Below are 15,550 nucleotides of genomic sequence, written 5' to 3'. Positions count from 1 at the left end.
AGAGCTTGTGGTGGCAGAAAGTGGTGACAGTAGCTTGTTCAAGTTGTAGTCTCTGACCACTCATCAAAGCGCAGGAGTGGCAAGTAGAAGCCGAATGACCTCCAAGGCCTACCCCTGGTGACCTGCTCCTCAAGCAAGGTTGTGCAAACCTCCAAAGCAGTGTTGCATGCAGGGACTGCAGGAGAGGATCCTGACTTCACCACTAACAACATGAGCAAACACTGTTGGGAAAAGACCTTAGGAAGAAATTCCTAACACCAAAGTCATTATAATGTGGTTTTCATTTTAATTAACATTCACAATTTTCTCCAACAACAGATTTCATTATGACATTTACATATTACATAGCATACATTGGCCATTCATTCCTCCGTAGCATAGTTTTTACATACTAGCAAGAAGTAGACAGAATTCGTTGATAGTCTCTTAAAATATAGACAGTGTGCTAAGGGCATTCTTTACAAGTTAAGGAAGGGTCTGCTTTACAGGGCTCCAGCTGCCTCGTAGCAGGTAGACTAGATAGGTTTGAAGGCCAAATCTGGGCTAATGGCTCAAAACCCTAAAATATAATTGTTACTTTTTCTACCATATTAAACCGAGGCTTGGACGGTTTACCAGAATCACACTTGGTCTTGGTCAGGGCTATCAGATTAAATCCTTACTGTACGAGAAATATCATTTCTGTGCGTTACTCATCCCTGCTGCTCTCGACCATTGAACAGCGCAGATGGGGCTACCATGACTGAGGAAGAGAATTCAAACCTGTTTAATTTGTTTTGTTTGGGTAGCAGCAGTGTGGAGGCTAAGAGTAAGCTCTGCTACAGAGAAGAGCTGCAGTTTACAGGAACTGATGAGCACTCCCCACCCCCATTGTAGAAGCGGGATGGCTGGCCTCAGTGGCTGCGTCAAACGGTTCTCATTGCTGCAACTGTTGCTGTTCTTGAGAATTCCCACGTGGTGTGCAGTCACACAGACGTCTAGTTTCCTCTTTGTCCACAACCCTGGGGCATAGAGCTGAGCAGGGGTGCCCTCTAGTTGGCATGTATTCTCATCTGTCCTGGCTATCATCCGACAGCATAGATCTTTTCATTCTTCCCAGGGCCATGTGGGCATGCGCACTGGTCTGATTTAAGGTGCCCTCATGTCTCGTCTCCTTCCACTCCGGAGGCCTGATAGTGTTCTCCCAGCTACATAGGTGGGAACACAAGAGCTGGGGCAGGTATTTAACAAACAAGGATGCTCCATGCCAGTTGTCAGTTGGTTGTGTTAGATGCTATTTTCCAACAATGTGCAAATAACATTTCTCCTGGGAGAAGATAATGACCTTTTAAATATGTGCATATAGTTTTATTATTATTTTTTAAGCATGGGTATGTGGAGCCGGTGCATCCATAGCACACAGCGTGTACACAGAGGACAGAAGACACCTTGCAGGAACTGGCTTTCTCCTTACAGCATGTGGGTCCTGAAACTCAAGCTCAGGCCATTAGACTTGGCAGCAAGTCCCCACCACTGAGCCGTACAGCCAGCCCTAAAAGAATGGGCCATATAAGGGGAGACCTCAAAGATACAAATTTTCAGAAAAGAAGTCCTTGCTATTAACCTATTTCAGACTTTTGTTGATTTATTTTAATTTTTTTTTGCTTTTCCCTATTCATTTTCTTAGTATTTTCTCTTCATTTTTTTTAAAACTGAAGTCTCCATCCCAGTGATTGTGTGAAAAGTGGGAAGAGATAGCAAAACATTCCAAATTAAAAAAAATGGCATGTGTCAAAATTCCTGTTGGCTTGAATCCTGTAAATTTAATAAGAAGTTCCATTAAGTACTCGTGACACATTTGTCCGGGGTGGGAAGAAATACCACGTACTCTCTGGCTGTTGTCATTTGACACTGGAGCAGTGAAGTGTCTGGGTTCAGGGATGCAGACTCTAGGTGGCCATGTGGTCAGACTTGTAGAGCGACACAGACGTGAAAATCCACTGGCAGGAAAGTCATCTGCAATAGTAAACTATGATTGTTCCCACGGCAGAAGCACACAGAAGTGTGCTAATGTATGGACCATCCACTCTTAGTCAATGGTAGCACACAAGTATGTGCTAATGTATAGATTAGTCCACTCTTAGTCAATGGTAACACACAAGTGTGTGCTAATGCATGGACCAGTCCACTCTTAGTCAATGGTAGCACACAAGTGTGTGCTAATGTATAGATCAGTCCACTCTTAGTTAATGGTAGCACACAAGTGTGTGCTAATGTATAGACCAGTCCACTCAGTCAATGGTAGCACACAAGTGTATGCTAATGTATGGACCAGTCCACTCTTAGTCAATGGTAGCACACAATTGTGTGCTAATGCATGGACCAGTCCAGTCCACTCTTAGTCACTGGTAGCTGCATTGTGAAATTTACATTGCTAGTCTCATTTTCACACTGGGAAATGTGGACCAGCCTCACAGTCAGGTTTTAATAAGGAGATATAATTTTCAGATCTTAGCTTTCCCTAGGAGATGTTGTAGTTCATACCTGTGGAAAATCTACACCAAACAAGGCATGAGACCTTAGGTGTCACTTTTCACAGATGGTAATACTATCTTTTTCCAGGAAGGAATTGAATCTGGAGATCCTGGTACGGACGATGGCCGGTTTTATTTCCATTTGGGGGACGCCATGCAGAGGGTCGGGAACAAAGAGGTACTGCTGACTGGGCTCGTGATTCTATTCCAGTAGATAATGGAGTGGGAGGGGTTATTGCTTCTAGGAACAAATTAGAGCTTTACTAACATTTTTAGCCAAAATTATTAAAGCAGAATCCTTATAAGGTCTTCGGCATTTGGAATTTACAGTTTGTTTGTTTCCCAAGGTATCAAATATGTAATATGAAAAGTTCCTCTTTTGGTGTTTGTGATGTGAGTGAGGGTGTGTGTGTGTGTGTGTGACTGTATCTGTGTGTGTAGGAACAGGTTACGTGCTTCCTTGGGAAAATACCTTTAAAATTAAGACAGATAGCGGTCTCTAAAGGTGTTCTAATTTTTAAAAAAAAATCTATAGAGATTAATTTTTGTTTTATTTTGTACTTTCTGTAGTCGTTATTTTAGAACTATTTGACTCACCCCTAAGCACTGTGGTCTTCATGGTTAGCTATGTAATTGTCATATTAAATTTAAGCTGAACATTTGCAGCTAGGATAATGACAGGTACCAACATACATGCACACACACACACGCATACACACACACATGCACACACACACACACACGTTGTTACTAGCCCAAGTGGCACATTATCTTTGTGATTAATTTTTTCCTGAGTACAGTTGTCCCCTTGTGTAAACATGGCGTTAGTCGTGAAATCATGTACCCTGACTTCCTAGCCTTGCCCCACTCCACCGTGACTTAGGTGCTGATGACGAGACCCATCTCTCCCGTCCTATACTGTAGGAACTGTACCTCAGCTGTCTCCAGAGTCTGAAGAGAAAGGGGCAAATGAGAGAGTGGTTCTTTGTGACCGTTGTCTTCCCTATGTGACATCTAAGGACAACGCAGCTTCAGACTTTTAAATTTAATAAGAATACATGACCCTCTGGACTTCTGAAGGCTCAGAAGCAAGGGTGGCTATGGCTGTGCTGTCTCCTGCAAGAGACGCGAGTGAAATCAGAGCAGCAAAGGCTTGGATGATTGGCGTTATCTCCTGTCTCCATTTCTGTTCACATGTACTTTTCCCCTCTAACCTGCCAACCATTCGACTAAAATAGACTAAGATGCTAGAAGTGAAGAGAAAGATGGGGAAAGACGTTGCTGGTGGGTCGTCATTATTTTGTTCCTTTGTGGTTTTTGATGTTAAAAGTACCCTCCTTTGAGTGAGAAGGCTAAGAAAATACCTGCCACAGTATCCAACACTGGGTAAAAATCCGCGTTCAACTTCTGTAAATATAATTGTCACTAATTTCTCTTCGAACATTTAGTGATACAGGGCAAAGACAGAGAAAAGAAATCTATTATTATCTCCTATCTTAGGTGAAAACAGCTCTTACTTCAAGGACAATGAATTCACTACTGAACACTTGTCACGAGCCTGGTATTTAAACCCAAGGGACTGTTCTGCCAGCGTAATTATCACTAATCTGCAAAGAACAGCCCAGTTCCTGGATTTGGAAAGTTCACGGGATTCATGCTTCCAGGGAGCAGAAACAAGTCCATAGCAGCCCCGTGTTAGTGTAGCCCCAGACTAGGTGTTGAGTCCTGGGTCAGAGCTCACCTAAGCTTTCATCCACGGAGCCCCATCCCAACTGAAGGAATGGACACGTGGGAGGCAAGCCTACAGCCTCTGCCGCAGAGGCTGCTGAGAAAATGGATGTGAATGAAACTTTTTGTTAGTGTGGAGGAGAAAGAGAAGAAGACAAACCATGGCAGCCCGGCAGCAGTCAAAGCTCAGAGGCTCCGTACCTTCCAGCCACGGTCTGTCTTCGTATCTAGTCTCATTCTCCAGGAGCAAATTCGCACGTCTCCTGCCAGTTTGAGGGCACTGCCTGGAATGACACAGCAAGGTCCCGCTCTCCTCTGAGCTGTCTGTCTCCTAAATTCTGTCTCTGGTTCCTTTATTGCCAACTTCTGAATCAAAATTGAGGGTCAGCCTTGGCTCCTCCCTCTTTTCATACCTTCACTTCTGAGGAACAGGCTTTCTGGGCTCTTTGGTGGCCCTGCTTTGTTCAAGGGGTGTGAATTCCAGTCTCCCATCAGCCCACCTTGGTGATGATTGTCACAATCTGGCTGTCACTTCTTATATTAGTTTCGTTTTCTGCATGGCCACGTTATTCTGAAAATATCTGGGATTCAAAATAGAACAAAGCCCTATTTCCATGCAATATCATTTACAGATACACAGGCAAGTTGCAACCCAGCATTCTCACCCATCCCTTGACTCCCATTCCCAGTACAGATGCTCCAGACAGACCAGCTCAAGCCAGACCACTCAGGGTAGAGCCCTCGCACAGATTTCTGAAGGGGAATGTTTTACTCTGTGTGTGTGTGTGTGTGTGTGTGTGTGTGTGCGCGTGCGCATGGGGGTACGTGCATGCCTGCCTGACTGCCTGCCTGTCTGCCTATATGAAGAACACATAGCGATAACTTGACAAAAAATAGGAACAGCATTGATGTAGACTGCATTTAAGAAGGTAGCCTAAGGCTGGGGGTGTAGCCCAGTTCCTAGACTGCTTGCCTCCTGTTTCGGTCCCAGCACCACAGGAAGTGGGTGGTGATGCTTTCTATAATACCAGAACTCAGGAAGTAGAGGCAGGAAGATCAGAAATTCAAAGTCATCTTTAGCTACACAGCAAGTCTGAGATCCACCTGGGCTGTGTGGCCCTGTTTGAAAAAGAACAAGAAAGTAAAACAAAAACCAAGCTGGGGAAAAAGAACAAGAAAGTAAAACAAAGGAGCTAGGGAAAAGCTGGGGAACTCTTGCTGTCAATCTTACAGTTCTTTATTATGTTCGAAAACTTGATAAACAAGGACAGAAGTAGAGGTCATTTACATAGGTTTCGTACTTGACTGAATTTTCTGTGAATTTTTGTGGTTTGTATTTTTTAATCTAGCCTAATTTATTGAGTCCATTCTGTCATGGATCAGTGGAAGCAATTTTTAAATTTCTGATTTATCATTGGCTTTCATTTCTGATAAAGGGGAAATGCTATTGGAATGCAGATTCAAGGCTCTTGTTCAGTTTGAGGTGGATGCTGTGAGCGTTAGACCAGGCCACACGGTAGTGTGAATAGAACCTGTAAGAGCTGCATTCACCCAGGCATCCAGCACAGGGCAGCCTCAAGCCTAAGACTCCGAAGGCTGCAGTGTGAGCCACACCACCTGCTGTCTGGGTTGTCCTATAATTACTTCTTTTCTGAATGAAACCATCAATATGCCTAGTCCGTCAAATGATTTACTGATGATTGAAAAATTAATGAACTACCAGATTTTTTTAATGCTATCTTTTAATTAATAGTATTCAATTCAACAGCAGAAAGAGTAGGAAATAAAGTCCTAAATTCAAATTGGCTGAAACAATAATGATCAAATTAATTTCAAAGATGGGTGCTAAAGCACTATTTTCTTTCTTTATTTTCTTCCTTCCTTCCTTTCTTTCTTTCTTTCTTTCTTTCTTTCTTTCTTTCTTTCTTTCTTTCTTTCTTTCTTTTTTTCTTTTTTGCCTAACATCAGTTAGCCATTTTAACTTTCTCAGCTTTAAAGAACTCTGGGCCCAAGTTACATGTGTCTCAAGGACAATATATAAGAAGTATTAGCGTGTGTACTCCTTGAGATTTTGATGAGAAAGATAATTAAATAATATTCTTTTTGGTGGCTTTAAAAAGTGGTACAAGGAAGGAGTATGTTTAACTTGCAAGAAGACTTGTCTTCCCCTTTTAAGAACGGAGGAGCCATTATAACCCTCAGCTGCAGCGTTTGTAGAATGGAGATGCGGGGGCTGTTAGAAGGACCTGGTGAGGTCACGTGTGTGAAAGGCAAATACCGGAGTGTTGTAGGACACGGGAGGGCCATTGAGCCCACCCTTTACAGTGCTAAGCAGGAAAATCCCAAAACATGATTATTAAACACTTTCAAAAGTTAATAGGTTTTTTGGGTTAGTTGGTTTGTTTGTGTTGTTGTTGTTGTTGTTTTTGAGACAGGGTTTCTCTGTAGTTTTCGATCTTATCCTGGAACTAGCTCTGCAAACCAGGCTGGCCTGGAACTCACAGAGATCCGCCTGCCTCTGCCTCCCAAATGCTGGGATTAAAGGCATACACCACCTATACACTAAAATATGATTTTGTTTACTTTCAATTTTTATGTAATAAAATCAAAAAGAAGCAAATAGTTTTAAAGTATAACTTGTTATATTTGGAGTTTTACAAAGAAGGTATTTAAGTTAACATCAAATGCTCCTTTTTCTTGATTGAAGCTTGTGTATTTAACCAGGTATGAGGATCCCACGTGTCTATAATCTCAGCATTCAGGAAGCTAAGGGAGGAGGATTCCAGGTTTGAGGCTACCTTGGCCTATGTGAAGAGACACTATATGAGATGGGAGGGAAGGGTTACACATTTTTAAAAAATCAGTTCTCAAAAGAGCAGTCCTTAGACCAGACAGAGAAAATGACAGAGATGTTATTCAGTGTACCCTACAAACTCCTCCCTAACGACAATGGGCACGTGGAGCAGGCAGCCTGGGCGAGGGCCACTTGAGGCCATATGGCAGGGCCTCATTTGGACCAACCATGTGGAGTAAGTACTCTGCTGCCAGCTGTCCCTGAAAAAGCTAGTCTTTGATGCCAGCAGCATCACAAGAGCCAACCTGAAGCCATGAGTGCTGTCCCCTATTGCAGAAAGTGCAGTACACTATGAATAAGAGTTTCCTCTTAGAACGTCTGATATGGGCTGCCATACGAGTTATTGCCAACTCAGAATAATATTTCCTTATTCTCTATCCTGTCAGCACAGGACAGCAAAGAAAGTTACTATGAAAAGGAACTACTTTTGATTTTAGTAGTCCAATTCAGTAACCAGCAAATGTATCTGAAATGGTCTAAATCATAATCCACCCCCTTTTCGGGAAAATATAAAAATAGGACTTACAGAATGAAAGCTAAATACAAACATGCCCTCCTTTGGCATCTTAAGTTATGTGTCTACTCAACAAATTAGTCCTAAGCTGGCTTAGATGTGTGGAAACCAGAATAGATGGGGGCATGGATCCAGATCCGCAGAGCTGACAGCCTGAGAGTTGGAAATGAAGTACCAGGGTTCCCTTATCCAAACAGCTCATAGGAGCTCAGTCAAACCACAGAATTCTCACCCATCTCAGCAGGTTAGATCTTTATTTAATCATCTCAAGGTACAGACAGTCCCCGAATTCAGTTTTGTCGGGTGTGAAATCAGGCTGCATTCAGTAGAAACTACACATCAAATTTTGGCTTTTGAGCTCTTCCCGGGGCAGCACTATATAGCATACAGCACCATGTTGTCTGTGATGCCGAACAGTGGTGGTGAGCTATGGCTGTCAGTCATACATCATCGGGTGAACCAAGGGGCCATCTGCAGGAGCTCTGGCCCTAAGGCTGAGCTGTGCATTAGAGGGAAGTAGGTTCCCACTGTAGAGTACTTATGGGTCTGCAACACGGCCCCACCACAGCTCAAGGAGCCTCTGTTTCTTAGGTTAATTCCTTTCATTTTATAATAGTAATGTTTTCTCCAGAGCAGTGTGAAGCAGCCTTTCTGTTCTTTCAGGCCTATAAGTGGTATGAGCTTGGGCACAAGAGAGGACATTTCGCCTCCGTGTGGCAGCGGTCCCTCTACAATGTGAATGGCCTAAAGGCTCAGCCGTGGTGGACGCCCAGAGAGACTGGCTACACGGAGCTGGTGAAGGTGAGTGTTAGCTTCCAGAGCAGCCCACCCAACCTACTTCTTGCCGAAACCACAGGGTGTGGAAGGAATGTTACGCAAAAGGTATTTTCTTTCTTTCCTTTGTTTTATTTTCTTTGTTTCTCAAGATGGGGTTTCTCTGCATAACAGTGCTGGTTGCCCCAGAATTTGCTTTATAGACCAGGCTGGCCTTGAACTCCGAGAGATCCACCCACCCGTACCTCCCTAGTGCTGAAATTAAAGGTGTGCACAACCATTCCTTTATTTTATTTTATTGATGATATTTTATTTCCAGTAAGGAATCCTCTTCTAGCTGAAGTTTCACGAGCCAGGCCTCCATCTTCTGTACCTCTCAACATTTCTATCTTTCAAGCGCCCAATGCCTGCTCTGTAAACTGTGGACACACACAGACCTTTCCTAACCCAAAGTTTCAAAATCTTTTCCCAGCCCTTCCCAAATCACCACTGTCGGCTTCATCACAGCCATACCCCAGGTCCTTGGAATCAACTTCCATCCTAGTCAGCTCTCTGCTGCTGTGGAGAAACACCTACCAAAACCAGCTTGGGAGGGAAGGGTTGTTTAAGCTCATAGGTTACAGTTCATCATCACGGGAAGTCAGGGCAGGAGCGCAAGCAGGAACCGAGAGGTAGATGAAGCAGAGACCATGGAGGAGTGCTGCTTATTGGGTTGGGTTGCTTGTCATGGCCTGTTCAACACACTTTATTATACATCCCAGGACTACCTGCCCATGGGTGAGTGGCACTGCCCACAGTGGTCTGGATCATCCTCCATAAATCATTAATAATAAAATAATAATAAATGCTCCCATCTATAGGCCCAAGGGCCTGTCTGATGAAGGCAATGCTTCTATTAGGGACCCTACTTTCCAGGTGACTTTAACTGCAAAATAGCTATAAAACATGGAAATGTTTTACATCAGCAGATTAAATCTAAGCTTAAAGATTATGTGTGATTTTTGGTAGAGATTCATGAGCTTATGTTTGTTTAAGGTTAAATGTATTCATAGGCACATTAAGAAAATGGGACTCTGTATTGATTTACTAACAGTCTCTACATATTGTTTTATTTTTTAACTGGGGAAAAAAATGTATGTTATTGGTCAGATGGGCTGCCACGTTTCGGCCTCAGTAGTTTGTAGAAGATGGTATTTTCTGATTTCCCAATAACCGAACGATCTTCTCTGTGAGGGATAGAGCGAGAAGCATCTCCAAGTGTTGATAGAGCCCGGATGTTGGACTTGGCAAAGCTCCAAGTACTTTCCTTCTTCCCTTTACCTGTATAGTTGGAATTAGTCACATTTTTGGATGAGGAACACGTAGAGTACAAGATCTTTAAGATTTATTAGACTTTAATGATGAATTTGTCTGGGAGGAAGAGCTGCAATATGCTCTCACTGTGCTTATTAAACAGGCCTTGTTTGACTGTTCTTAATTCATATCAGCACATGCGTATAACATGCGCATGCGCACTGGTCATAAAGTCAGCTCTACACTGCTCAGGCTCTACGGCTTTGTAGATCAGAAAACAGTCTGGCAGTGATGTTTGCAGACTCTTTTAAGAGGCCCACATCCGAGCAGAAAGAGTACAAGAACACATTGATGAATCAACAGCTCTTAGTGTGGTCCATTGTGTGATTTTTCTTCCTAAGATTACATCTCTTCTCAGACCACACACTGGGCTCTGCTGATTCTCCTGCCTCATCCACATTTCCTGGACTCTGTGGAAGCTGGGTTACCTGCTGTCGCTTTCAGGATGCTTCCAAATTCAAGCAATAGAAACGAAACCCAAAGATTGCTTCACTATCAGGGAGCCTGAATGGTTCTCTTAGCCTGATCTGGGAAGCCTGATCTCCAAATAGATGTCATAGGTGGACAGACAGTCAGGAGTAAGGTTTCTTGGCCTTACACTTCCTCCTTAGTGAGCTCTGTCTATGCTGTGTGATAGCCACCAGCAGCACCAGGACCGGAGCTGGAAAGGGTTAAAAGGCCATTCACTGGGCCACCACACAAACACTAGAGACTTCCAGGCAGACTCTTCCCTATTGGTAAGCACGTTTCAGAAGGGTTACAAGGAGTTACAAGGAGTCTGAGACACTAGGTAGCTGCCTACAGGCTTCAGGAGAGAGGGTAGGCCTCCACCAAGGCAGAACAGTGGCTGGCTGTTTCTCTGGACTGAGTGGCTTCCATGGGGGTGTAGATGCAGGTGGTGTTGGGAAGGCAGCCTACACTGTTTGGTCTCCTTGCTGTCTCTGGGCATGCCTAGATTTCGTTCTCTGTTTTGTTTTTTTGTTTGTTTGTTTTTTTCATGTTTGTCATTAATTTTTAAAGCTACCTTCCCTTGTTTGGTTTATCTGCTATGAAAATGTTGACTCAAGTTTCATTACCCAAACAGACTTCTGACTTTGTGGTCCATATCCAACTACTTTAACACATTCACTGTGAAAATTTGCATATTATATAACTTCCTGATTCCTATCTTTCTAAGGATGGTTTTGGCCAGCATCTTGGTCCATTTTGAATGTGATAACAAAATGCCACAAACAGAACATCTAAGCAACAACACAGATTTAGTTTTCAAGACTTTTTTTTCTAGGATGTGTAAGATGGCAATAGCAGTAGATAGTGCCTGGGAAGAGCTTGCTTCCGGTTCACAGGTGGTCCCTCCTCACTGGGTCTACATACAGGGGCAGAGAAAAGGCAGCCTTCTGTCAGAGCTTTACTACAACTGGGGGTGGAGTAAAACAAATTAGATTTTTGTTTGTTTTTTTTTTGTTGTTGTTGTTTTGGTTTTCCAAGACAAGGTTTTTCTGTGTAACAATCCTAACTGTCCTAGAACTAGCTCTTGCAGACCAGGCTGGCCTCGAACTCACAGAGATCCACCAGCCTCTGCCTCCCAAGTGCTGGGATTAAAGGTGCATACCACCACTGCCCCACCTACACTAGATTATTTTAAATAAAGTTTTAACATCTACTAAGCTACTAAAAAAATAAGAAAAAAGAAAAAGAAGACATTAACGAGTATTAGTGTGTATATGGAGAAATGGAAACGTTGAACGCTTCAGATAGGTGTTAGAAATTGTACCACTTTGGAAAACAGTGCTTGCTCGTAAAATAGTTGGACACAGAATGAGTGCATAAACCAGCAATTTCTGTAAAACCAGCATCCTTCAAAGTGCAAGCAACTAGACAATGTGGTAACCGGTTTATATACACTGCAGCAGTTACAAGTCATGAAGTCCTGATGCCTACAGCAACATGGATGAACCTAAAAAGTCATGCCAAGTGAAAGAGGCTAGACACAGGAGAGTGTGTTACAGAATTGTATTCATATAATTGTATTCATATGAACTGCCCTGACTAAGCAAATCAGCAGGCACAGAAAATAGTGTTTTCCAAGGTCTGAATGGCTGGGAGAATGAAGTTTGAGCAGCCTCTAATGAGAAGCACTTACTTTTCTAACTGAAGGTCCAAGAGTTGATGATTCCTCAACTCAGCATCTGCTAAACCCCGCTGAATGACAAAGGCTAACTGAGTAATGTGAAGGACAGCTGAATAATCTGTTCAAAATAAACAGCATATGATAATGTGGAGTAGCTTAAAGACAAGGGAAGCAGGTATCTGCAGAATGATGACGCTTCATCATCGTCAGAGCAAGGTGGTGCAGTAGTTCAGAGCGTGCACTCTATAACCACACTGCCTGCTTGGATGTTCTGAGTCGTGGCCCTAGCTGTGTGACATTGCCTATCTTCTCTGTATTTCAGTTTCGTTATCTGCAAAGCATACCTGGTGTTGGCTCGAACTGTGTTCTGGGGGTTTAATAAGCAGGCATACTCCGTAAATGTTAGTTATTGCTATTATGATGGTTGTAGCTTTAATTACATGATTTGGTGGATTTCTAAAAGCAACTGTAAAATTAATTCTGAAGCATCCTTTATTATTTGAATAATAATGTACTAATTAACATGCGCTGAAGGCTTCCTCCCAGCCATCAGTGTGCTGGGGGCTTTTATGTAATATTTTATGTAATATTGCTAATATAATTGTTACAGCAGCTCTAAAAGATTATTACCCACTTACATGTGAGTGAAATAAAGATGAGAAAGCTAAGACACTTGCTTAAGTTTCCATCTTTAATGGTATCAGAACTGGGACTTTAGCCCAGGCCACTCTGCTCTTAAGTCCATGTCCCTCCTTGTGCCCTACAATGGCCTTCAGAATTACTGGCATTTGCTCGAGGGCCATATGCTCTCCCTATGCAAGTCAAGTGTGTATTTTATAACTGCATCTAACTGAGCTTCTGGGTTGCAGCACTTGCCTGGTTAAAGTTCGGCTTCATTTAAGAAGTGAGGCAGAGCCTGGGTGTTAATCTGAGAGGGCTGTAGGAATCCCTACAGCCAGTAGTCTTTCGGTTACCCGCCCACTTGGGCGTGGCCTCTTATACTATATATGCCGATGTAAGGTGCAGGTCTGGCCTCTCTTCTGCTGCTGGATGCGGTTCCTGTTCCCATTTCGTGCAGAGGATTGTGATCTGTTAGTCCACCCCTAAATAAATAACCCCTTGTTATACTCAATCCTGGGCTAGTGTGGGATTTCTTTTTACCATTCTTCTTCATGAGAGTGCAGCAGCATGGAATCTCAGCGTGGGTGACATCTGGCAGCTCCGTTCTATGTGACGCCATTTTGCTTTGCTACCTTAACTTGCAGAAATATTAATATTGTACATTGAATGACCTTTTCTAAAGAAAGTCATTTCAGGGCAACTGCTACCGGTAATGACTGGATACTTAGTAGCCACAGGACCCATCACTACGAGTTGCCAAACACACATCAGGATTGTCTTCCATTTCCAAATTCCAGACTTGAATATTCTATATTATCCAGTCACTGAGCTCTTGAAATAGAAACCTTCCAGATATGGTGGCTGTCACATTTGGCCAACGTGCTTTCAAAATGATTTCTTAGTGTGCGTCTAAGGCCCTCGAATGACTTGCGTTATCTGCCAGTGTGTCTTCATTTAGGATACTCAGTGTGTTCAGAGGCAGACAGCAAAGTTTTCTTCATGGTGAGGGACAAGGCTAAGTAAAATGTAGCCTACACTACATCCCCATGTCGAGCTCTCTCCATTCCCCTTCCTGCGTAGCTTGTATTTCAGCAGCTCTGGCATCGGGGTTGTAAACTTAGACGGAAGAAACAGAGAAAAGTTTTGCACTGGCATTTTCTCTTTGGGGTATATTTTCACTACAGATGGGTAAGTGGTTGTTTACAGTTCGCAGATATCAGAGTGTCAAGTCCCTGGGGGATATTTAACTTAGAAACTGGCATAAGAAATGGTTTAAAATCCTTGGAGGATTGGAAGTAGAAATTAGTACTTGTTTGAGGTTAGCAGTTTGATCAGCATGAGTTCATGGCCAGTTTAGATGTAAACACTTATGTATAGAAGTCACTACAGCACATTCAAAGCACAGCAGCCAAGAGCCCCTGAAGCTGTGGGTGAAGACATCCCTCTGGTATTTCTTTTTCTGATGCTGGCTCGCCTGCTTGCATTCAGCACCAGAAAAGAAAGAGAAGTTCTTGGATTCCTCTCTGAGCTTCTCAGGCTGGCTGCTCTGATGTCAGCAAACAAACAGCGAGTGCGAGGCGTTTGCTTTTCTTCGAACTGCGCAGAGAGTGATGGGTGAGAGCCGCCCTCTGTCCACTTCCATCAGGTGCTGGTCTTTTGAAGAATTCCATTGTGTTCTCAATGACTTCGCCTGGACAAAAAGAGGCATTAACCAGTAATTATTATGTCGGGGCTGCAGCATTTCTTCCTCTGTGATTAAATATTTGAATGTTTTCAATGAACTCGAACTTGCTTTGAAAAGAAATGAATTGAGGAAGCAAAAATGTCAGATTTACTGTGGAATTAAGTTACAAATTAAGAGGATTAGCAACTTTACATAATAATGAGTGCTGAAGTGTAGAGAAGCCTCAAAGGCAATTCTTTAAAATTTACATACTAGTTTAATCTTACTGGTTTAAGGCACACTTCAAACTTTTTGGACCTCAGTGCTATCTTCAGTGAAAACGGCAGTGAAACCAAGCCGAGGTGAATGACTGAGGGCTATGTGCCACTGTTGGAGGCAGGACATTTTTATTTTTGCTCTCTGGCACCCTGAGCACGTAACTGCATTCAGCCGAGATGGCTTATCTCTAAATTTAAAACATTAGCATCAGTTTCTTCTCTCTTCCAAGGTTTTGTTCAGACTCAAAGACAAAACAAGGAAGCCCACCCCCTCAGGTATCCTGTGTGCAGTTTAGATGCTGAGACTGCCTGCCTCCAAAAACCGCAGAGGACAAGGCTCAACCACAGTTCCTGATGCCCCAACTAAAGAGCCAAGTAAGGGTGCAATGCAGAGAACTTTAATATATACCCACTGGGAAGAGCAGAAAAGGGGGTCCAGGGTTTCCGTGTTTATCCTCAGCATCCTGGCATGAGCTTCGGACAGACACTTCTTGAGTGATTTACATGCTATGTTCAGAGGTTAGCGGGGGCCCAATGTAGGGAGACAGCCTGGCTTTTTGTCCTTCCTTCATTTACCTTGTAGGCCCAAGTGAGGGCTCGATTCTCTTTGCTTCTGAGGGCCTCTTTAAGATCATCATCTATGAACTGGGTTTGACAAAGAACAAGATATTGTAGTCTGCCGTGTTAGTCTGAAAGGCCATTTCTCTTTCTCAAGGTGAAATAATTGAATTTTCAATATTTGTCAGCATAGGGGAAAAAAAGGCTTTATTGCCAGTTCTTTTGAGGAACTCACAGTGCAGTGTTTGATATTTCTGAATGATTATCTGTAGTTAATAGTCCATTTTAGAATTAAAAATGCTTTAACTCATTGGCTCATGTCTGTGGCTCAATGTCAATATGCACAGATCAGTGTCTTAATTGAGCATGTGCCCATGCATGTGTTCATGTGTCTCCTTTGCCATTCAAGTCCTTAGAGCCCTCAGCTTGGAATATTTCTTCTGGCAAATGCAAAGGCCTGACAGCTAAACCACAATAAAGCTGTGACTGCAAGACCTTCAGGAGCTTGCCTGGCAAACCAGCTTCTCTAAAATAACTAACCAAGGAAAGCAGCCTAGTATAAA

General features: G+C 43.0%; 1 protein-coding gene across 1 annotated transcript in view; it reads left to right on the top strand.

Moving 5' to 3' along the window:
- Asph (aspartate beta-hydroxylase) overlaps positions 1-15,550 on the top strand; it is a 163,450-nt gene that overhangs the window by 126,809 nt on the left and 21,091 nt on the right. Inside the window, exons 19-20 of the mRNA XM_038347167.2 lie at positions 2,602-2,691; positions 8,273-8,410. Coding sequence (XP_038203095.1) covers positions 2,602-2,691; positions 8,273-8,410 — 228 coding nt within the window. The remainder of the gene's footprint in view (positions 1-2,601; positions 2,692-8,272; positions 8,411-15,550) is intronic.

The sequence above is a fragment of the Arvicola amphibius genome, chromosome 11 (assembly GCF_903992535.2).
Source record: "Arvicola amphibius chromosome 11, mArvAmp1.2, whole genome shotgun sequence".
Lineage (NCBI taxonomy): Eukaryota > Metazoa > Chordata > Mammalia > Rodentia > Cricetidae > Arvicola > Arvicola amphibius.
Note: the sequence above shows the minus strand (reverse complement) of the source record. Positions and strands in the feature narration are given on the sequence as shown.